The sequence below is a fragment of the Sminthopsis crassicaudata genome, chromosome 4 (assembly GCF_048593235.1).
Source record: "Sminthopsis crassicaudata isolate SCR6 chromosome 4, ASM4859323v1, whole genome shotgun sequence".
Classification (NCBI taxonomy): Eukaryota; Metazoa; Chordata; class Mammalia; order Dasyuromorphia; family Dasyuridae; genus Sminthopsis; species Sminthopsis crassicaudata.
In genome coordinates this window covers 137,303,437-137,328,910 of record NC_133620.1, presented here as the reverse complement: position 1 = coordinate 137,328,910, position 25,474 = coordinate 137,303,437, and the positions used below count along the sequence as shown (strand labels likewise).

At 34.9% G+C, this 25,474-nt stretch overlaps 1 protein-coding gene across 9 annotated transcripts in view; it reads left to right on the top strand.

Annotated features, from left to right (window-relative positions):
* The window catches only part of TIAM2 (TIAM Rac1 associated GEF 2), a 281,831-nt gene that overhangs the window by 208,741 nt on the left and 47,616 nt on the right, over positions 1-25,474 (top strand). For 8 of the 9 annotated variants that reach the window (XM_074309456.1, XM_074309459.1, XM_074309452.1 and 5 more), the window contains one exon: positions 5,841-5,944. In XM_074309456.1, the coding sequence (XP_074165557.1) occupies positions 5,841-5,944 (104 nt within the window). Of the gene's footprint in view, positions 1-5,840; positions 5,945-6,314; positions 8,758-25,474 lie in introns of those variants that run through there. The other variant, XM_074309461.1, reaches the window with a different exon arrangement.

Genomic DNA, 25,474 nt, shown 5'->3' with positions numbered 1-25,474 from the left:
GTCATTTTTGGTGTGGGCAGAACAAGGAATTTATAATTGCAATGACAAATTTAAATTTTGCCTATCCAGAATCTCATATGTTTAAATATTTGGGTTGCATATATTAGGAAACGATCTTCCTTTTATATTCTGTCTTTTAATGATAATTATGAAATAAAGAATAAATCCAAAGTTTTCATCTATAAGATTATGTTATTGATGCTTTGATTAGATAATAGTGGCTAGAGTACTGGATTTGGAATTAGGAAGACCTGAATTCAGGATCTGTCTCAGACATTTATTAGCTCTGTGAATCTGTAAGTCATTTAACCTTTAATGGAGATTTTTGCCTCCATAAAAAGAGGATAATAGTTTTACAGAATTGTTCTGAAAATCAAATAAACTAAACTACATAAAATGCTTTGCAAACCTTAAAGGAGTATACAAATAAATACTAGACTTTTAAAAAATTACTTTGATGCTTTCTTGTGCTGTGAAAATACAGTTACAAAAAAGCTATGGTATGTCACAATTATAATTCCACAATGAATTAGGCTTTTGTAAACATAATTAAAACATTTATTATTTAACATAACTTTTTGATTGCTACTTAAAAAACGTATACTTTCATGAATTATTTATTTATATTTACCTACCTGTGGTGGTGGCAAGATGGACTAGTGATTTAATAATTAAATGTTTTTTGATCCTCTAATAAAAATTCTTCTCAAATGAATGTATAATTTGACAGTCCAAATGCTTTAATTTTTTATGTGTAGTTATAGTTCGTAATTGTTCTCTTGATGTAATAATTTATATTTAAGTTCAATTACCTATTTACTTTTTAGATATAAAAATTATTAACAATTATTAACAGATATGTTATTAACAGATAACTACAATTCTCTTTTCTCTATCCCTACCCAAATAAAACTCTACATACCTATAAGAAAGCTTAGAATATGCTTTTTTTCCTCAAATTAATTGATTTGTATCAGAAATTATGAATATACTTCATCTGAAGCTTTTACAGTCATAGTGCTAATAAGTTGGATGAATAATCCTCCTGAGTTTTTGTCACTTTCTTTTCTGCATTTTGGGTTGCAATCCAACTCCTTTTATAACTTCTGTTGCTGTATATTCATGTGATCTTTCTCAGAAGCATTTCTTTGGTTTGTGTTTTGGGCCCTTGTTTGCTAGTCATCAGATTCTAATCTAGAGTTTTGGTATTGGTACTTAGTTGGGATTGCTATACATAATCTTCTTCCTCCCTAAGCCTCACATCCAGATTTCATAGTTTCAGAGTTTTAGTACTTGAAAGGACCTCACATTTCATAAATGTCACCTACTGTAACTAAAATCGCTTCTCACTCATCTGTGGTAGGTATCCATGGAATGGCAATGATAATAATAATAAGTATAACTTATTTTTAGAGTGCTCCATATATACAAAGTATATTACATTTTTTGATTTAGTCATGACAACTCTGTGAGAGCAGTTATGAATTGAATGATCAGATGGTCCCTATTTGATTGAGAACTTGACTCAAAGACATAAAATTACTTGCCTAAAGTTGTATAATTGGTAGTTGATAAGAGCTCAGGTTCAAACTCAGGGTGATAAGATTCCAAATTGAACATTCTCTTCACCCAAGATATCTCTAGCTATTTTTATCTTCTTTTTGTTTCCCATTTGAATCCTCTAGGAGGAAGCAGTTAAGGAGGATTGGGGGTTATGAAATGACCAGGAATAGTTAAGTCTCCACAGCAACTATATCACATTCCCAGTCCGTTTAGCTTCATGTTTAAAGGTGGCTCACTGCCGAGGAAATGATGGCAAGTGAGGACAGAAAAAAGAATCTAGAGTTGCAGATGATGAAGGACAGATGAGATCCAGTCCCATGTTCCTATCTGTCTGTCATCTCACAGCTTCTCCTACTACTTCTTTCCAAAGAACACTCCTAAGCAAATCTGAACTAGATACCTTGATGTGGCAAGAAAGTTTTTCATGCTTGGATGAGAAGCCTACACTTTCGTATTAAATATGTAAGATTTAATTTGGCAGTGATGTAATTTGTATGAATTCAGATTATGCACAGTGTGGGTGAGGCACTTTTGCATTTCCTGATGTTGCTATATTTAAGTTTGTATCATTGATGTAACTTTAACATGGATTTTTACCCTTTAATTGTAAGGGATTTAAAGTTGCTAGCTACTTGGCTGGCAGTGGTGCATTGATGCGATAAGTGCTGACATGCTGATTTTCAGAGAGGAAACTGAATTACTACTTTCTATGTTTCTTCCACCTAAAGGTTGTTAGTTTCAGCCCCATTTCCCCCAAGTTGTCAGCCAAAATGATTGTTCACTGTGAATGAATGCTAAGGACATTGCATAAGCCCTAAGTAGAAGATTACTGTCTTTTGGTGGCACTGGGTGAAAGATGAAAGGAATATATGTGCCTTAGATGGGCCTTAGATTTTAATCTGGACAGTGGTGTTGCTTTCATTGCTCAGCTAAAATGGCTACAGGCAGGGAGCTTTACGTCTTCCACATTTTCTCTGTCAAGTCACATCTAGAGGATCTGCTTTACCTTGATCAGTGGGAAAATATGTATGTATAGAGGTAAGTTCTAGCCATTAGATATTAGTAAATCAGTCATCTCCCTTGAATTCTTAATTTTGTTTAGTAGGTTTATGTTAGATATATAAAATTCTAATCTGTAACATAAAAAGAAGAAAGGATAGGGATAATGTGGTAACACCATTGTCTGCCTTGTGGAAGAAAGAAAAGGAGTATCAAACACATAAATGATTTGATAAGTTTCTTAGCAGACATGAAACTAGTTAAATAATAATGTAGCATATGAATTAAGTACAGTAATTGGTGATGTAGAAAATAAATGATATAAGAAGTGGAGAAAAATGAGCTTTCTATGAGTTGAAGTAATCAGGAAGGGTTTTTTGGAGGAAACAGGAATCAAGAATAAAAATCTGTTTTCATTCTAATTACTTAGGAGAGAGATTGAGATGACCTGTGGCTTCATTGACATTGGGGATTTCCAAGCAAGAAAATCCCTTATTCCAATTCCAGTCTGCACATTAGCTGCAGATTTTAGTCTTAGAGTTACCTAAAGCATGGAAGTGAATTTTTATCCAAGTTCACACAGCTAGGATATGCCAGAGGTGATACACAAACTTAGGTTATTCTGTCTTTGAGATTAGCTCTCTGTCCTCTCCCCTTCAACTGGTTGTCTATTCACCAGAATTCTTTTTAAAAATATGTCTACATCTTTTATTATTACAAACTTTCTGCCTGCTAGTTATAAAGACCAGTTGCACAAGTTTAGAGAGACTCATCATCAGGTTGCTTGCAGGATGATGATGATGATGATGATGACGAAAAAAGCCCATCTGTTAAATTAGAAGAATTTAATTTAAATTAGTAGTGGGAATACCCACAACAACAAAATATTAGAAATATTAAGATATGTACTGAAGTGAAAGGAATAACTTTATCTTTGAGTCTTAATTCCTCAATTGTAAGATGAATATGTTAAACTAGATGATTTAAAAAGAACCATCTAGTTCTCAATTTATAATGCTATGATTGATAGCATTACTTATAGTTACTTAATGTATTTATTGATAATAGTGATTGCAGAACAGATGCCAAAGGTGTGTGGAAATCTTGATGAAATTAGCATCTCTGAACATTTTTCTTCTACTGAGTGCATAGTTGGAGTGAAGTAAATGCTTGTCATTGAAAAGTTGTTGAAACAAAGTTATTTCCTTCTAAATTTTGTAGCATTTATACCAGTAAGAGAATGGGTTCATAAGATCTGAAAGTAATTTCCTGGATAGGAAACTGGGGAATGTTGACTCACTTGAGCCAGCTGCTGCTCATGACGTGGGCAGAATGTAAAAGTGGAGCTATACATAGGCTTAGTGGCATCCAGGACAGGATATCAATTTGGTGCTTGTTTAAAAAAACTTTGCAAATAAGAATTGCAATTTTATCAGCCTCCGCTTATTTATTTATTTATTTATTTATTTTACCAGCCTTCCCTCATTCCAGAAAAAGTACATGTAAAACAATGGAACCTGTATTTTAGAAAGTTGCTTGATGTCCTAGATCCTACCCAACTGTATATCCTCCTTTCATCCTCTTAACAGCCACGTAATTCAAGGTGGTTCTAATGCTTCTGGGAAAACTAGCTTTGTAGAATTATACAAAACACAGTTAACTCCTAAGGTTGTATTCAGGTTAGTTCTTTTAGAGCTTGCTTGGGAATTTCCTTGAGAGTCTTTTAAATCACAGATTACAATATGGAGAGTGTTTCACTGTTGTCTAGATCTCCTTTTACCCTCTTGTTCTCCCTTTTTACTCTGAAAATTTCATGCTGTTTTCTTAGAAAAAGAGAAGGCTCATCACCTTGGGACAAAAACTGGATGCACTGCATCCCTTTTATCCATACCTAGCCATACTCCTATAGAAAATTTGGGGGTTTTGCAGTCGTTTTGTAGGAGAGCTGCATACCGGCCATGTGCAGAGAACTGCTAAGGATGTTCCTCTGATCATGCAAACCTATACCTTCTATGACACTTAGAGTCTTAGAGAGTTTCCTAGAGCAACTTCACTGAAAATGAAATGAGTTGTCCATAGTCACACAGTTTATATGTGCCAGAGTAGGGATTTGAACCTGATCTTTTAAAGTCTGAGACCAGTGCTCTATTCACTACTTGATGATGTGTTTTTGAATTCTGAAAGGTGGGGGATGAGGTATGAAGAAATCAGAAGTAGGGGTATTGATTGAAGACTTCATCCCTTCTTGTACTTGACTGTATAGTTAAGTTGATGCATAACATTAACATTTCATGATTAAATTACCCAGGAAAAAAATGTCATGTGTCTGTTTTCTTGTTCCCGAGTTCTACAAACCTCATGGGGCTTTGGCCTCTTAACTTTGTCTCTTGCTTCCATGCCTCTGTCGTACTTAGTTGGTCTTATACCAATTAAGTCCAGCTTAGTTGTTCAGCTACGTAGATGTGTGATTTATGATCCTTGGTTTCAGCAGAAATAATTTGGCATCTTTTTCTTTGAGGGGTCAGTTTGTTGTTGGTGGGAAAAATTAAAAGGAAAACTTTTCTGTTTTTTCTGAAAGAGAACTTTATTTCTATAGTTTAGGGAGTTGCAAATATAAAAGCTAATGGAAGGAGGTGGTAAGAATGGGGTTATGTGCATAGTTATGGACTGGAAACAGCTCCATTTAAACTTAATCTTGTGTGTTAATTTACACACTGGAACTTAAAGAGGGATGTTAATGCATTTTTTACTTTTAATTGAAAATCAAGTTATCTTAAGCCTTTGGTAATTTTGGAAAAATTAAAATTCCACCTGCAAATGGGCAGAGTCTGTTTTGTTGGGAGAAACTACCATGTGGTACCTGTTTGCTTCCAGCTTTGTGGATATTTGTCTTCGGTCAGTGAAATGAGGTAAGGAGAGTACATTATGACATTGACTATAGCTTGATTTACGGCTCGGTCAGGGTGTCTAAAATTATATCATGAACTCCAAAGGAAAGAATAAAGAAGCTTAAAATGGTTACACAAATGAAGCTTCCTAGGAAATATAAGATAATAGAAAAAAGATACTTTTTGTTATGGAAAGGAGCTGAGATGTGGATTGGAGAAGAGCAGATTGGTGTATTTTCTTACTTTACAGTTAATAATAACTTGCATCTCCATATTATTGTTTGGGCCTTCTTCCCCCTTTTTTCCTTATGTACCCTTTTTGTATTTGATTTGCACTTTTACCTGAAAATAGCCATGCTAAGTATTTGTATTTGTTGTTTTTAAATCCAGACTTCAGCAATGTTCCTGATGTTATGGCTGGTTTGAAAAGAAGCCAAACCGATGGTACCTTGGACCAGGTTCCCCACAGAGAGAAAACCGAACATACATTCAGGGTAAGATACCAAAATGTTTTATTTTGACAGGAAAGACTTGGACTATATTTAACTTTTAGCTTTTACCTGAATAAAGACAAAAATGAGAGCCTCTTGTTTACAGATTATTTGTTTTATTGATTTTATTTAATGAATGAAATGGCATTTTATAAATGAGGTACAACTAGGAATCTCATTAACCTCATCTGTTCATTGTTTTTCACCTCTGTTCCTTCACTTCTATCAAAAATGGGTTGGCCTATACTATGATTATCATGAACTTAGAAGCTTGTTATCTAGAAAGATCTGGTGGTTGAAAGATGTTCACAAAAACATTATATATATATATATATATATATATATATATATATATATATATATATATATATGTGGATTTTGTTCTTTCATAGATAAATGAAAAGATAGATACCATCATCTCTATTTAGAAACCAGTTACCATGATTTCAGACTATTGGGGAAAGTTTGAAGATATGTGTTTGCTGGAATTGGTGGCATCTAACACAACTTTAGTATGGCAGAATCAAAAGTTAAAGCTCCACTTCCCCTTCCCATTTATCTCCTTTTGCTTTCTCCCTCTTTCCCCCTTAAATATAGGCCAATCTCAAGGCAAAAGATAAATATCTAAATGCCCCGATTCCTGATATTCTGGCATTGATTTCAGTTCTATTCACCTTTCACAGGAATCTGATTCTTTTATTAAACAGTAGCCTACTAGTATTTTCAGTCACTACTATTATGTTCTTAAATTTATGAATAACCTATCTACACAAGACTCAATATTGAAACTGATTTTAATCATTTTTCAAAAGCAAAGTTCCTAGAACTTTTAACACAGAATCTTAGGCTTTTATAAAAGGCAAATCTGTTGGGTTTTTATGAATTGGTTTAAAAAAATAGATAATTACAAATATGAAGTTGAGTTAAATATTTAAAGTAACTTGTGTATTTTTATGTATATGTGTCTTAGTGATTTTCTTCCTTTTATAACTTGGTCAAGTCATACTTTTAAATTTGTATAAGGGGAATATAATTTTTTCTTCAAATCTTATTTTATTGTAAGACTCAATATAATAAATATGCAAAAGTTTAAGATTTTGAAGTAATTTTGAAATGGACTATTTAATAGTACCATGCCAATCATAACGTTTTAGAAAAAGGTTATTAAACCCTAGGCGGCTAGATATTTAGGAAAGAATAAAAATAATGATTCTTTTTTTTAACTTTGAGGCTATCTGAGCTTTTTCATTGGCAAAATTGCTAAAGTGGTAATTTCTTGTTAAGAACATGCTGGTAAATTATTTGAATCCTTATGACCTCTTCTACATATGCAGTACTTAAATCTTTGAGGAACAAATTTGCTCATTGACATAGATGATGCTTCCTTAGAATTTCTTTTAAAATGTTTCCATTTTTACTGTTATGCAAATTATGAAATTGATTCACAGAAATATTATTAAAGGACCCTGAGGAAATATCTGATGGAAGAGAAAATTCCTGTTTTGAAGGACTTACAGAAAGAAATGTTTATGATTTTTCTATTCTGCTTAATAATTTTAAAATCACATTAATCAAAAATGTAAAAACAATGAATATCTATTTTTAAAAAAGTGAATTGGAAAGTGTTTTTATATATGCCCAAACATGTCCTTAAAGAGAAACATCCAGTCTTCGAGTCAGAAGACTTGAGTTAAAGCTTAGTTCTTGATGGCAGGGTAACTTTGAAATAGGTACTTATCCTCTCTCATAGTAATTTCCTTACCTATAAAATAGAAATAAAGATAGTTGTACCACTTACTGATGGTGGTAGTTGTTTTTAGGAAAGCACTTTGTAAAGCTTAAAATATTAAATAGATATGCGTAGGTAGTCTTAAGTACAAATAGTTGAGGTCTAAAATCAAAGCCTGGAGCTTCCAATTCATAAAAGAAAAGATACACTTATTTCCAAGGTTTTTCTTCATGCTTTCACTTTTCTTCTCTAGTGTGAAAAATTTCTTATCTGATTAGAGTCTAGTTAAATGTGGCCTGTTTTATAGTTTTAACAAACAAGTACCCTAGACATCAGAAACAGGAATAATTTCACTTGGAAATTAAATGCAGTTTGATTTGATGAAACACAGCTGTAACGGGGCTTTTGACAGCCCCACATTTTCTGCCAATGATTCATAATTGATTGCTTTTTTTCTCCTCAAGGGTACCTATTAATGTCACTGCTTTTTGTATGACCCTGTCAGCGTCTCCAACATGTGTGGGATTAAAGAAAAATTGTTAACAATTTACATATAATATTGTAATAGTTTGGAGTTTGAAAAAGAATAAGTAATCATTCTTTTTGAGGTGGGAGGAGGTGGAGTAAGTGGAAGACTTTCTTTATTCAGAATATTCTGGGAATATAATGTATTAAACAATTAAGAGATGTATAGGGACCAAAATAGTTCTTGTGTTTAGTTTTCTACTAGTTTTTTTTCAGGCAACCCTGAAGGCATAGCATTTTGTGATTTCTGCATGTACTTTTATGTTCTATAAGTTGGTGTGTTTCTGTATATGGGCATCAGAGCCCAACTTAAAGATTCAGAAGAATGGGGGTGAATCTACTCTGGAATCATTGCTTTTGCTTTGTAAAGACAAGATTGGTGGCGCTAGGAGGTCCTTGTGATTGTAACTTGGGAGAACAGACAGTTTGGGATTATTTCATTGCACAGGGATGAGAGCAAGAGAGAAAGTGTGTGTTACTCATTTCCCAGCAGACTCCGCAGATGTAATCACTTTGTTCTTTGGGAGCAGATTTCTTTGAACTTTTCCATTGTATACGGCATGTAAGTAAACAAAAGCTTTGGTTCTAGTGGATATAGAATAGATGTAGAATGTTTGCATGATTTAACTTCATTTTTTAAAATTTTGATTTTGTTCTAAAAACTTTGTAGAATTACTATTTAGATGAAAAGATGTGCCTTTTTGTGGGAACAGAGGAAATTTTGAGGGGAAAATTCATTACTTTTAAGTATATCTCATGGATATACCTTAATTGTGAATAAGGAAACTTGGGGTGTTGTAGTACCCCTTCAACTTTTCTTTCTTGTGAGGGAGATTTTATCTAAAGAGATACTGATTTAAAATAATTTTGGAGCTTAGCAATTTTGTATCATAAAAGCAACAGAAACATGCTTGTATTTTAAATTTCAGAAAAAGAAGCCTATTTATGCTCAGTAATACATAAAGAGGAGATAAAAAAGAATTTAAATAGAATGTAATCTTGGGCTTCGTTAAATTTCTACAGAGTTCAGTGTATACCTTGCAACATGTTTACCACTGCAAGACAAAATCCACACAAATGAAATCTCCCTTTCTTTAGGGGTAAGCAGGTTTTATACTTTGATAATTTCAGTTCAATAATTCTTCAGCATTTTATGTAATTGCCTCATGGAGTCTTGGCAGTGGTTATTTTTGCAGTTGGTAGGCGTCCTGTTGATGGAACAGAAAGCAGTGAAAAATCTGGTAATGCAGTGTGACAACTGTTTGTTGTGCTCCTTGCAATTTAATTATGTTTAAGCTATAGATTGTCCTGTTTGTTAAAGGCAGAAAAATTGACATGTATTCAGGTTTAGGCTTTTGTTTGGTACACTGCACAAATATAACCTGCACCTGAAATTTAATTATTACTATTTATTTAGCTTCCTTTTTGGCTTTTCACATAAACTGCTGCTAAATTAGCTTTTAAATAAAATAATAAATCAAAGAAAGCAATAAAAAAGAAAAATATTAAAATCATGCCCCCTCCCAGCCCTCAAAACAAACTAAAATCTTGCTTTTGTGGCTTTTGATGAATACTGTTGTGTCAGTGATATTGTTTGTGAAGTATTTTTAAGATTAAAACTAATATATAAGTTAATCATGGACGGGATTCTTTGAACATGGCTGCTTTCCTGCAAACTGATGTAATAATCTCTATTCCTTTTAATTGTGTTTCTTCTTTCCTCTCCCCACCTCTTTCCCCCAGGGCCGTTTCTGAATCCCCTTTCTAGTTACATTTTAGGTATTCAAATAAACAATCAACATCCTTCAGTCATAGTCACCACCTACTAAAACCCCCTTTTCGCCTGACTGTATACAGCAAATGAGACATGTTAATTTAGACTTCATTATAGATTGTCTTTTATAATACTGATATATGCTCCTATTGTATTTAGCCACTGAGAGACAAAGGAGTTTGTTTTTCTTTATGTGGAAGATGAAGTTCCTCAGCTGCCTAATGCCCTCTGGAACTAATTGTTTGCAAAGCCAGGTGCAGAAAATAGTTAATAGTAAAAAATTAAGAAAAACTTAATGTGCAATGTCTCAAAGGTATTAGGTGAAACTCTATGTATTTCAGCTTCATCATGGTGTGGTATTAACATTAATTTCTGCTAGTCTGTTCCATCAGGTTGAAACACACAGTTTTGAAGTAGGGCGCCTTAAGAACTGGTCTTTTGTGTCCTTGGCCATCTGATCTAAGAGAAAGTCAGCTGATCTCTTTTTGGTAAGGCTAGGTGCTGTGAGTTTATATGATTTTACAAAGAGCAAGTTAAAATGCCAGATTAAAAATAGTATGGTATTGTTCCCTTTACCTTTAGCAGGGGGTAGATTATGGATATTGGAATGCTGAACAAAATGCGCTGTAGCTTTGACAATTGGGAAGCACCACCACTTGTTCTGAACGTTTTAGGAAGAGACAACTCACATCTTACATAATCAGTAAGTTAGTGTGGGCAACAGTGAATACAAAATGGGCAAGGTTTGAAAGTTGCATTTTCACACCAAACTCTCAAGTGCATCTCACTCTTTAGCAGCCTGTCTTTTTCAACACTGAACTTGTGTGTGTGTTTGCATGCGCATGTGCCCTCTGTATGTTCCTGTGTGAGTGAGTTAGTTACATATCTATGGAGGGGAGAAAGAGATAGAAACAGAAAGACAGGGAGAGACAGAAACACTCCACCCTTGTGGAAGTTTTGGAGTATGAATGTGTAGTTTGAAATGACCACATTTCATTTTCTTTATATCTGTAAAAGCAATTATTAAATTTTTAATGATAAATTTAAAATAATATTTACCTCCTTTAATATTACTTATAACCCATCCTCCTTGATTTGTGCTTGATTAATTAGGCAGATGTCAGTGAGTTGCCAGTTTTGTTCAGTCTGGTAAGAAAGGATGTGCCAAGTTGTAGCAATACCCGTCTCTTTTCCCAGGCTAGTGGTCATCAGCATTTTTTTAATGGAAGAGGATATGTTGATACTTACTAGTTGATATTAGGAGAATTGTTCTCCATAATTTTGAAGTAAAAACAAATATAGCTAGTTTACACTAAATTTGTAGTGGCATTGGCAGGTCTATGCAGTGAGAAGAAAGCAAGTGAGTTAAATGGAAAAGATTTTAAAACACAGGCTTGTCCTAATAAAGAAAGAAGTTGGTGGTAGATTTGAATAAGACAAGTTTGTTTCTTGGGCTGGAAAACAACACTGAGTCTGTTAGCTGAGATCTGCTTTTCCTATTCCTTGTCCCATCTAGTAATGATGTTTCCGGTTCCCCACCCAACTTAAATCTGGTGCTTGTGGCTATGGGGCAGGATTTGAAGAATATTTTCTTTCAGTGATGTTCATAGGACTTCTTAGAGCTGCAGTAAGAGAGGCCAGTGGATGGTTGCCACCTGGGCATGTTCTGGACTATCTAGATGCTTTAAGAAATAGAATTTGCTAATAGCAGGATCTTGACTGCTGAATAATTAAGTGGCCTGAGGTAGAAGGGGGAATGGCAAAGTGCTTCACCTCCTGTACTTTGCCATTTTCTATTCCAGTTTTAAAAACTGCCAAAAAAGCTTTCAGAAGGAGGAAAAAAAACACAAAAAACCAAAACATCCCGAAATGGAGCTTTCGTTGGGGATAGAAAAAGACTTAAATTGTCTGTCTCACTTACCCTCAGACTTTAGCTTTTCTGTTCAGTCATTTTTTCTCTCCTCCCATCGCTTCCCACACAGCAAACCTTTCCTCCCTTCTACTGTCAGTTCTTTTTTTCTCCCTTGCCTCCTATCCTGCTGCTTTTCATCCTAAATTATTTTTAATTTTTGAAACAATTGTTATTGTTTACAGGCATCTTCAGAACGACCAAAGAACACGATGAAAATAGGAAAGTATATAATAAACAACAGAATGTTAACTATGGAAAGGATGTCTTAGAAGTGGCATTGCTTCTGAAATAATGCATGAGTCATCAGACTAAGGGGAAGGCAGGAAGGAATCTGAGCTTGTCAGGTTGAACTCTGGCTCCTAAACTAGCTGGGACCAGGGCTATTAAATGCATTTGTTTTTAAAATCAAAAGGATTAATTAATGAAGTGCGTATGAGACTTTGCAAATACAAAGTGTTACACAAAGGTTTATTTCTGTTAGAAAGGAACATTTTAAAAAATGAACATTTCTTTTTTTTTTTTTTAACATAATGGTTTATTTACCACCAATATTTCCATCTCTCGAGGCAGGTAGGTAGCGCAGTGGATAGAGCACTAGCCTTGAATTCAGGAGGACCCGAGTTCAAATCTGGTCTCAGACACTTAACACTTCCTAGCTGTGTGACCCTGGGCAAGTCACTTAACCCCAGCCTAATTAAAAACAAACAAACATATATATATATATATATATATATATATATATATATGTATATATATTTCCATCTCTCCTACTCCCTGCAACAACTATTATGCCATCAGAAGAACCTTTGTTTTCAGCAAAGCATTAGAAATATTTAAATTAAAGACTTCAGAAAGCTCCTTGCCATTGGTTGTGGTGAAGGAGAGGAGATCTAACCAATCTCTTCTGTTTTGAGCCCTCCCAAGATATCTTGGGACTTACAGTCTAGATTACTTTCTTAAGGACTAGGCTTTAAACCAAAACCAGTCTGCTTCTATATTGGCCATATACAGGTCCTAAATCAAGCCCCATTTGATCATTGTTTGGGTCCTAATTACCAGATTGAGTGTAAACCACAGTTATTTCAACTTTGGCCAGAAATCATGTGAGTCTTCCCACATCCCTTCCCAGATTCATTTATTCATTCATTCATTTAGATTTTTTTGGACTAAGTGAAAGAGGAGATTCTTTGCTTCAATTGCTACCTGGCCTTAATCACTGGATGGGTGCAGCCTCAATCAAACTGAAACCTGTTGAAGACCTAAGCTTAAAAAAGGGCAAGATCTCCCATTTCATTCAGAGCCATCTTGATCTCTATATCTGGCCACTGGACCCAGGTGACTCTGGAGGGCGAAGTGAAGCAGGTGACCTTGCCAACCCTCCTTCATTTGCACAACATGGCCTCCCCACCCTGAAATATCATAGTCCTCTTACAGAATGAAGGACAAACAACCACAGAACTCACCAAATTCCCCACCTCATTTTTCTCAGCTCTTGCCATCTTTGCTTCTGTCTTTATACTTTTCCTGACTCCTGCTTGGATAGAGGAAACTTAAGACAAAGGTTCTCCCCTAATTAAGCCTTAAATCTGAAGGAGTCCTAAAATGCACCTAGCTGTAGTGTTTCTTTCCAGTCAGCAGAAAAAAGCAGACTGCTCTCGCTAGAAGATCACGGAGCTAGTAATCAGAAAATCTCTGATGTCGGTCTAGTTCTGCTCCTAACTAGCTGTGTGACCTTTGGATATATAACAATAACAACAATAATAATTATATTTTCTGTTGTGCTTTATGGTTGGCCAAACACCTTACATGAATTAACTTATTCTTCACAACATCTCTAAATAATATCCTTATTTCACAGAGGTGTAAACAGACACTCAGAGAGCTTAAGTGACTTGATGCTCACAGTCACAAAAATAGAATCACAGGCTTGCTTTGGATGGATTCCTTTCATGATATTTACTTCCTCTGGTCTCAGTTTCCACAGTTGTAAAATACACAATGGAATAAATTCTGTGATTGCATGATTTTCTATTTTCTGCTCATTTACTCGTTCCAGTGTCTTATTATTTTTCTTAAAATGGTCATTTTCAAGAATATGAGGAAGAAATTGGATTCCAACTAAGAAAAAGTTAGATTCCAGATTGCTTTGTCATTGATTGACTTTGTTAACTTTATTTCAGTAAGTGAGGATGGAAATCTCAAAGAAAAATGAATGTTACTAAAGGTAGTTGTGAAAAAGAAAGGCCATGATGTTGAAATAATTCTTCTCTATACATTTGACTTCATCTATCTTATTTTAAAGGGAAAATCTCAAGGGAAAATCTTATATAGCGCACAAAATTCAGTTTTCATAGTAGTAGAACTGGGAAAACCTGTAACCCAACATCTTTATGTCCAAATGAGTAAACTGAGGCCCAGAGAATCACAGAATAGATATTAGAATGCTAGGCATCCTAACTAGTCCAGCAGTCTTTTGTCATAACGTATTTTTTTTCCCCCTGAGGCTGGGGTTAAGTGACTTCCCAGGGTCACACAGCTAGGTAGTGTTAAGTGTCTGAGACCAGATTAGAACTCGGGTCCTCCTGAATTCAGGGCTGGTGCTCTATCCACTGCGCCACCTAGCTGCCCCTGTCATAACATATTGACTTGTGTTTTCATTGGGGTTCTTAATCAACACTCATTTATTAATCACTTACATGTTTTTACACTTTGATATTACACAGAAGATAAAAGGACCAAAACAAAACTGTCTCTACCCTGATCTTAACAGAGGAGATAATATAAATAAATATGTAAAAAATAAATGCAAGGGAGGGTGGACACTAGTAACTAGAGCCATCAAAGAAGGCTTCCTTTGGAGAATGTGTCTAGTAGTTTCAAAGGAAACAAGGGATTCCAAGAGCCTGGGGTGAAGGGGAAGGGCTTTAAAAGACATAGTATTATATATATAAAGAAAAAGGATCATATATGCAAAGTTATATGTGAGCAACTGCCAGAGAGTCGGTTTCATTCAAGAAATATTTATTGAGTACCTGCTATTTACACAGTCTGATGCTCCTTGAGTCTAGGTGAGGGGCAATAGGTAATTATGTCTGTTTTTTATGACAGGGCTAATTATTAAGAATTTTTAATACTCATTTGATGTATTCTTGAGGCCACTTACATACATCTCACACAAGTGTACCAAAAGACAAAATATATTCAATTTTGGTTATGACCAAATATTCCTGAGCTATTGATTACTAATCACATTCTACAAGCAAATCTTAACCATTAAAAAAGTTTCATTTATTTTTTGCAGTCAACCAAAAAATCATTTCTTTCATCTATGTTAGTTAACAAATTTAATTTGGAGTCCTAAGCCAAAAGTTTGGAAAACAAAACAAAACAAACTCAAACCTGCTTCCTATTAGTGAACACAGGACAGTGTAAACTATTACCTTTTTTTTAAGGAGGAAGGAGAGAATCCTTATTGTTCAGAGACTGATTGAGAAATAGCAATATCTGGTACACTTAAAGTACTGTTAGTCTACTGCAAAGATTGGTAATAGTACCTCATCGTTTAATTTAGCCATTCCTGAAACTATCTGCAAATTACCAAATTTTTCTTCTCTCTTGCTTTCCCACACTTTTTCCAGATTAACAATACTATTTACAAGCCAATCTATTCCCAAGCTGCATTGATTCTACATATCATGTGTTTGATATTTAAAAAGCATACCAACATGCCATAACTAAGTCCACAGAGTTTAAGCACAGGGCTTTCTAGGACATAGGTGGGCTTGATAAATGTTGAATTGCATTGCACAAAGACATTAGATGATTAACAAAATTCTTAATTTGGACCTCTATGTATTTACATTTTTTTTATTCCTACAGTTCAAAATAATTGGTTTCCTTTGTTATCTTATGTGTATTATGCATTAAAAATATTCTGAAAAGGGGGTTCATGATACTAAAGAGATAAAGAATTCCTCAATTGTGTAATATTGTTCATTGGCAAAGAAGGAGGGCAGTTTAAAATAAATGCTCCGTTTCCTCTGTTTATTTTGTATTTTTTCTTTTTGAGCATTAAATTCTCATATGCTTGATTATTTTACTGAAAGGATGAATTAATCTCTGAATCCAGGATAAATGTCTCTGGATCATATTTTCTTTATATCTAGACCCAAATAGCATGCTTCTTTTACTATTTCCTGCATGATTAATTCTAAAAATAGATGAGGGTGATTTTGCTACAGTATTGATATAGTGTTCCAAAAATCTTAGTGCAGTTTTAAGTGTTTATACCTTTTGCACTAAGATATTTGGCACATCCTTTAGCTATAATAGCTAAATAGGGATGTAAAGCAAAAAGTGAAACCATTTCTGTCTTTAAGGAACTTATATTATGTTGGTCAATACTGAATGTCGTTTTCATTTTTAAGGGAAAGAGTTTCAAGATATAGTTTGTGGTAGCAACAATTTTAGACTAAGATTTGTAAATAAATAGGGTTGGTAGTGGTAGAGCAGTTTCTGTGTCACTCCCTATACTGATTTTAGACAGCTAGTGTGTCAGTAGATAGAGGAATACCTGACTTCAAATCATACCTCAGATACTTTATTAGCTCTCCAACATAGGACTCAGTTTCCTAATTTGTAAAATGGAGATAATAGCACATACCTTTCAGGGTTGTTGACTATGAGGATCAAATCAAATGACATTTGTATAGTGCTATGCAAAAATGTTAGCTATTATTATGTAGGGTTTTAGTATTTTTAGCCCCTCATCAACAGCTAATTATTCACAATCAAGATTGAATTATGATACAAAGTATAATCACTCACCTGCTGTTCTTAATAGCAGAATAAAAAACAGGGAAACAACTGTTCATAAAAACCTATTCATCATTATGACACAAGAAAAATTAATATTTTGCCTTACAAGGTGTTCACTTTATCTTTTTTCCTTCATTTTTATTCCCTTTATTCTTATCTCTTTCATTTAATATAGTTTTCTCATTTAATAATTCTTTTGCCATGATTTATCTTCTTTTGCAAGCTTCCTCTAGTTCCTTTTTACACTTCCATCTAAGTTTAAAACATTAACAGCAGCAACAACCCAGCTGTTAGAAAAGAAATTTTAATTTGCAAGTGCCCATAAGGTGCTGACCTGTCATTTGTATTATTTGGGGATTTCAGAATTAACTGCTTGTAAATCCACAAAATTTGCATAATTCCTGCAATCACCATACTTTGTCTTCAAATAAGCTTCTTTCAAAAGACAAAGAACCAGTTTTATGTCAAGGTTACACATCAGCCAGAGAACAAAGGGCACTCGGAACAAGAAAGATGCATGTGCCACAATATAGTGGTAACCACAAGGCATCCGGGATGTTGCAAAGTGTGCACCTTTGTGCTGATTGTCCGTTAGAAAGAGGCTGTTCTTTTTGTACAGTTCTCAGTCAGTGTGATTCAGTGTCACTTTGCAAGGGCTCATTCTTTAATATGGTGCTACTATTAGGTGTTGACTGGATTTGCTTGGTTAACTAACAAGTCAATTTTTCAGGTGAGATTTTTTTAAAAGTTTTTTTTTTTTTTTTTTTTTTTGGTGTATATCTGGGTGAGAAAAGAGCTTTTCTTCCCAATGTCTCATTTATTTTGTCTTCTGTATCTGTCTCAGATTTGATTGAACCTCAGAGTAAATGTGCAAAAAAAAGTCTCTGTTTATGCATGTCTTTGCTAGTTTTACACATGATAGCTTCATTGGTAGTGATCTACATGCTACCATGGAAAACATGACCAAAACTTATTTTGCTGACACAGCCTTTCAAAAGTTGGTTTGAGATGGCCAGGCCATGTGTAAAGACTAGTGATTAGGAATGTGGTTATATTTTAATGCTTTCTATCTGCTGTTCTGTCAAAGTGATTTTCTTGAAAGTGACAAGTGACTCCCTATTACTGCCATGATTAAAAAAAATCTTCTATTTGGCTTTTAAATAACCTTCCTATCTTTTCAGTCTTTTTGTCCTTTATTCCCTTTATATCCAGCAACACTAACCTTCTTGAAGTTCTTCTAGGACACTCCATGTTCTCAATTTTTGACTTTTCACTGACTTTCTTCCATGCTTGGAATGTTCTCCCTCTTTATTTTTGTTTCCTGGCTTCCTTGGCTTAAAACTCTCCTCAAATCCCACATATGAGTTTTTTTTTTTCAGAATTCCCTTTCCTACCATGAGATTCCCTTTAAGATGACCTTCTATTTACAATATATATATATATATATATATATATATATATATATATATATGGGACTACGTATGTGCATACAACGGGTACACGCACACACATATATTGTGTGTATCTGAATCAATGCTTATCTATCTATCCATCCATTTTGTATGTCCATAGTTGGTTGAATATTGTCTCTTCCACCTCTCCTTTCCCCCCTTAGGATACAAGTTCTTTTGGAGCAGAAATTTTTGTTGTTGTTTTTTGTTTTTTCTTTCTTTGTATCCCTTATACTTAGCACAATGCCTGCTCATAGTAAATGCTTCATAAATTTTTGTTGACTGATTCCCCTTTTCATAGTAAACTTAAAAATAGATTTTACTGGTTTTCTTGACAGCAGCAAAATTCACCTCTATATCTGCAAACTAGATAATTGTCTTTTATTCTTATTTTAAGACAAATCAGTATGTTGGAAAGGCCCTACAATAAGGAGAAAAGCCAGAGCAAATGGCACAGACTCTCACATTGCAGTTACTCAGAAAAACAAAAGTTGCAGAAAAAGCTTTATGCTTCAAGGATCATGTAGGCATCAAAAGGATCTGTGTCAGTCTTTACTTATGGTTCTAGAGAGGTATCATGGCAGAGCATAAAGCACCTTGGCATTTTGGTGTAAGAAGAGGAGTTTGAAGCTTAGCCCAGATTCTCACTAGTTGTGAGATCTTGCACAAATTGGTCCTTTTCTCTGATGCTCAATTTTCCCCTCTGTAAAATGGTGACCCTAGTATACCACTGGCATCTAGGAATTTAGCTGAAGAAGAGGAATTCCTCCAAACTTTAAGATATCAGTTTAATATTTTGTGAGTTTGGGGATTTGTGACACATCCAGTTGTTTCCTGCTTCTTGAAGGAAAGAGGCAGACTATTGCAGGGCAAAGAATGAAAAACCAATCCTGGAGGCAGATCCTTAATGCTTTAGTTTTATTATCATACAATTTAGAAATCATTTAGAGGATTGTTGTGAGAGAAAGATTTTGGGGAAATCAAAATGTTTGGTAATCATATGGGAGCCCATGTGATTTTTTTTTTTTTTTAAAGATTGCTTCTTATACAGAAACTTTAAAAAACTTCCTGTTGCTTCAAAACAAAACAAAAAAATTTCAGCTTAAGCAAAAACCTTTAGGCCTGGGTTAATAACAACACTTGTGAGACATGGAATCTCCCTACTCTCTACTTACTTTTTCCTCTGCTGGCCTTTTAAAGAAGATAAAATCTAGCTAAAATTTATTGAGAGAGTTTTGCATTAATAGAACTGGTACACAAACAACTGAAATTTTGAGTGGGGTACAAGAAGTAACACAAAAGAGTGTTACAAACAAGCCAAATGGCTTGAGATAGAGTTAGGAGAGAGGTCTGTGTAGACAACTGAATGTATATAATTGGGGGTGGTGGGCAGGGACTTGGAGCTGTATGAGAATTATTATTTTTGTACTTATTGGAAACACATTTTTAATAGTTTTTATTTACCAGATATATGCATGAGTAATTTTACAACATTGACAGTTACCAAGCCTTTTGTTCCAATTTTTCCCCTCCTTCACCCCCCACCCTCCCCCAGATGGCAGGGTGACCAATACATGTTAAATATGTTAAAGTATAAATTAAATACAATATATGTATACATGTCCAAGCAGTTGTTTTGCTGTACAAAAAGAATCGGACTTTGAAATAGTGTACAATTAGTTAGCTTGTGAAGGAAATCCAAAATGCAGGCAGACAAAAAGATTGGGAATTCTGTGTAGTGGTTCATAGTCATCTCCCAGAATTCTTTGCTGCGTGGAGCTGGTTCAGTTCATTACTGCTCTATTCGAACTGATTTGGTTCATCTCATTGTTGAAAATGGCCACATTGAAACACGTTTTAACTGCTGTCCTTCTTGTAGTGGATTCTCTTTTTGGATAGTTTCCTAAAGTCTCAGGCTGGAATTATGCCTCCTGTGTTTCACCATTATGAAAATGGAGTAGAGATTCATTTTCCCCCTCAGTTTTGCCTAAAGAGATTATTTAAATACAATGCTGGAGGATGGTCTTTATGGTTTTAGGGTTTGCCTGTGGCTTCACCACAGAACCAAAGAGGCAGCCCACAGGGGCCAGAATTGAGTCCGGGAAGTAAATACCTACACCCTTCTACCCAGACCCTGAGTTTAGAATCATGTCTTTTTGTGAGGGCAGGGAGAGAAAAGAGAGTGGTGGTGGTGGTTTGGCTTCATTCTGGAGGTTCATGTGGCAGGACAACTGAAACTTTGGGCCTTGACTGTTGTTATCTTTCTGTCGTTACCTACTGTTGTTTTGGATTATTGAATCAAGCTACGAGCTAGCGTCTGTCTGGCTTTTCCTGACCCCTGCAAAGGGCATAATAAGGAAAGTATACACTGGTATACTGAAGGCATATGGAGTTAGGTTGAGGCCACTTGAGGTTGTGTAATTGAGTCATTAAGGTATTGGCACTGCCATCTCTTGCCTGGATTCCTATAATAATCTTCCTTTTTTTTTTTTTTTTTTTTTAAGTATCTCTTCTTTCCAATCCATTTTCTATATCCATGGTTCTCAAATTGTGATGGTCCAGAGATCAAAGTGGGGGATGAGGGATTCTCTAATACTCTCTCAGGGGGTGCAAAACTATTTTCCAAATAATAATAATATGTTTCAATTTCTAGTATGGTAAATATTAATTGATAATGAAGAAGGGACCCCAAAACACTAAAACTTTTTGAAGGAGAAAATCTTCAACTCTGCCTCAGTGAGGGACCCCACCCGAGGGAAACAAGATAAACAGCTTCATTCTGTTATCTAGGTGGGGTTGATTCAGTCCTGAGCTAAAAGAATTCCTCTAAAATCCTCTAAAATCTAAAATCCTCTCTTTGCAGAGGTTCTAAACATGCCATGCCATGCCATGCTAGGCTATGCTATGCTATGCCAAGGAAGCCTCTGCACACTGGAATAATATTCTTTTCCAGTGCTACCCTCTCTTTATCCTCACTTATTTCCCTAACAAGACTTTATGCCTCTCTGTCAAGATTTCTAACCTTACTTCCCAATCCCTATAATAAACTTCTTTTATCAATCTAAATTTTCGGGTTTGCAAATTCCTTTACAGAGAACCTCTGCACCACCATAAGGCAGTCCCCAAAACTCCCTACCTTTGTGCCAAATCCCAAAGGTGCAGGGGAGCCAAACCTTTCTGTTTGGTTCCCTGAACCCCGAAGCTGCCACTATACCTTATCATTTAACTCTCTGACCACCAGAAAGCCTAACCTCGTTTTGGTTCCCTAAATATAGATCTTATCATTTGGTTCCCTACTAAAGGCAACCTCCAAACCTAAACCTCATCATATTTTGGTTCCCATACTGGAAGCCCCCAAAACTAGACTTCATTTCATCAATATGACCCATATAAACAAAAGCTCTTTGGTGGCGTCCCCAATGATTTTTAAGACTCTAAAGGGTTTCTGAAACCTAAGTTGAGAACTACTGCCCTACACAGGAGTAAATTTGATATTCTCAGATCACAAGTCTGACCATGTCATAAAGCCCAAACGTGGTCCAGTTGCCTGTAATATTAAATATAAAACATCTTGAATTTCATAAGAGCATAGATATAGAGCTGGAAGGGACCCAAGGAGCTATCTGAGTCCCTCAATTTGCAGATGAGGAAGTTGAAGCCCATGGAAGTGAAGTGAATTATATACCATGAGGCTGGCAGAAAGAATTTAAAGTAGAGATTTGAACTCTGTTAATTTATTTGCAGTGTGCTCCAGACTCCATTTCAACTTATTTTACATCATTTTCCTTTGTGTATTCTACAATCCAATCAAACAGCCTGTTTGTTCTCCATATACAATATTTCTTCTTCCATCTGCAAATCTTTGCAAAGGCTACCCATCCTCTTCTCCACTCTGTTTTGTAGAACGGCTAGATTTCTTTAAGGTCCAGTTTATGTGTCCTTTCCTAGTTGAACCTTATCCTGTTTCTCCAGTTGCTTGTACCTTCTCCTTTGGAAATCACTTAGTATTTACTTTGTATATATTTGAATACTTGTAAATGATAGCAAGTATCACATAATATTTTAAAATTTGTGAAACACTATACACAGTTACCTCATTTGATCCTCACAACTTTGTGAGGTAGAGACTATTTATTATTCCCATTTTGCAGATGAGAAAACTGAATAGGTGGAAAGTAAATATTTCATTTAATTCTAAAGAGGGCTGAGTTCTCTTATACTGAACTTTTAACATGTCATATCTATTTCTTGGATAAATTAAACTTCTGCTGAATTTTATTATAGAAATAAAAACTTCACAAGACAAGAAGTTTCGCCCAAAAGGAGACTATCCTAAAAACCCATAAAGCTTTCTGTAGGACCCCTCAGACAGAAGTGTCACAAAACTATTAAATGTCTGAGGCATATTTGAAGGTAGATCTTTTTGATATGACCAGGCCCTGTAATATATCCACTGAACCACTTACCTTCTTCTGTTTTAGATGCAGAAAATATAAGGAAAAATGATAACATCTTCACTTTTGATTGGGGAGAAAATAGTATGAACACAATAAATACAAAATGCTTGATTATTAGAAAGAGATAAGTAAGGTCATATAGCCAAGCCTAGAACAGGAAGTCTAGTCTATGTCTGATTGTAAGGGGACTCCTAATTGGCTTGATGGTCTAGTTACATACAATAGGTCTGTGTCTTTTATTTTTATGTAGGTAGAGGATAAGATTATTTTTATGAGCCAGAATTCAACCTCTACTTTTGGTTCTTTTTAATAAAATACATTTTAGTTAAAATGCATACATAAAAAAGTGTCATAATAAAAAGAGAATTTAAAAGTTCTGTGATTCTGCTGTAACCATTTAATCCTTTGAAAGCTGAGGATGATTTCTAACAGGATTCTGATTATAACATTGGCTCTCAGCCAGTCTACAAACCCTTATTCGGTGCCTGCTATGTGCCAGGCACTATCAGAAAGGGGAAACTATATAGGTTTTTAAAGTAGTCTTCTTTTAGGGAGGAACTTATTCTGTGAAGTTGGTTTTTAAAAAATTTCTCTAATAAAGTTCAGCAAAGGTTTAGTTTGTCCAACAGATAGATACAATGTTAAAAGTTCAGGACAAGAGAACTCAGCCCTCTTTAAATTGAAATTGTCAACTGAAAATGAAGAATAGTGTTGTGTAAGAAAAAAAAAAGTGCTTTGAATCAAGAAAGTTGGGTTCAAATTTTAACTCTGACTCATTAAATTGAATCTAAGGAGTATGGTGGACAGCTGGGCAATATTGTGAATAGAATGCTGGGCCTGGAGTCAGAAAGACATCTTCCTTAGTTCAAATCTGCCCTCAGGCACTACTAGACACTATCCTGGGCAAATCACTTAACTCTGTCTCAGTTTTCTAATCTTTAAAATGAGCTGGAGAAATGGTGAGCTTGTATCTTTGCCAAGAAAACCTCGAACGTTGTCATGAAGAATTTGACATGATCAAAAGGACTGACAAAAATAAGGTGTAAGACTCAGTGGTTTCATCAGAGTGGGGTGCATTTGCATCCCTAGTGTGAAGCACATAATGGACACTTCATAAATGCCTGTTGATGATTCTACTTTCTTTACATGATAGTTGTGAAAAACATGCTCTAGGAATCTTAAAGGGTCTGCTTTAAGGGGAATTTGCTATTATTTCTCAGATAAGAGTTGCTCAGTCATTTATTATCAGTTTCTCTTTAACCCTGCTACTTTTCTGCTCCCACTGTGCTTTTATGATGTTGAATACCCTTTCAAAGCCATTTCCTAGCATAAATATGTTTATGTTGAAATAAGATTGTTTAACACTCCCACATCAAAAGGAACTAAAAAAAAAAAAAGACTACAGAGAATCTTTGTCAATGTAGTCACTGCAGGTGTTAGTTTATCAGGGGAAAAAGGAAGAGACATTCCTAGTTTGTTACTGAGGGTGTATTTTCTTTGGCATGTTTTTTTGGGAAGGGCAAAAATACCAGCTTTCAAAAGTAGTAAGTTTACCCAAAAGAGTAAATCAGTGACTTGTTCTCACATGCAGCTGTAGACCCATCTCTTCTTATAAAACATTAGAGATGGTTAAATATATAATGTTTCATATATATAATCTCTAGACTCTGGCAGTTTGGCTAATCCTTTCTATTCTTAGTACTTTGATGCTTGTATCTGTTGACAATAACTCTCCTTGGTTCCTGAGTGACATCTTACATTTCTATCAGGAAATAGATTTCCTTAGTTGAAGCTTGTCAACTTAATCTTGAGGAGTTTGTGGTGATAGTATTATAAATCTGGAGCTTTAAGATTTTAGAGTCCAGTCTAGTCCAGTCCTCTCATTTTATAGATGAGGAAACTCAGGTCTCAGGATGTTAATTTAATTTCCCTTGGTCATACAAGTGATAATTTTCAGGGGTAGAATTTGTATCCAGGTTCTTGACTCCAGAGTCAATAATATTCTCTGTTATCATATAAACAAGTTATCTGCAGCTATGAATACAGGCTCCAAAGAGCAATAGAGATGAACTGCAGAAAGAGGTGGATGTGAGGAAAATGGAAACATCTTCATGTCATGGAGTTAGCACTCGATGAGGAGTCAGCATATTTGGGTACAAGTTCTAGTTATACCATTTAGCATCTGTGTGAACTTGCAGTTCTAGATAGCATTCCCAGGGCAAAGAAGAACACTAGAACTTATAACAGAGAAGCAAAGAGACCCTTAGAACTATTTTTGAAATAGTAATACAAAAAACTTGAAACTTGGGATAGTTTGCCTTCTACCCTAGGATCAGATCCAACTTTAATATAAAGTTAAAAGTCAAGAAATAGGCTAGAAAATGAGCAAACAACAACAAAAGAATTTGACCATAAAAAGGGACTTGGTCACAGAGAAGATCAAGATACAAACTCAGAAGACAACAGTGTCAAAATAGCTCTAAGAACAGCCTTAAAGAAAAAAAGTGAATTGGACATAAGCTCAACAAGAATTACTGAAAGAGCTAAAAAAAGGATTTTTTAAAAATCAAAAAGATAGAGGAAAAATTGGGGAAAGAAATGAAAATGATGCAAGAAGATTATGGAAAAAAAGAGAGTCAACAACTTAGTAAAAGAGTTACAAAAAAATTCTAAAGAAAACATCACCTTAAGAAACAAAATTGGCCAAATGGTAAAAGGAAAAAAGGAGGGGGGAGAGGGCACAAATGAAGCTTATGAAGTAAAAAAAAAAAAAAACCATAATTAGGCAAGTAGAAGTTGATGACTCTATGAGACTTCAAGAAATAATAAAAAAAATTTCAAAGAGAAAAAACATGAGTAAATGTGAA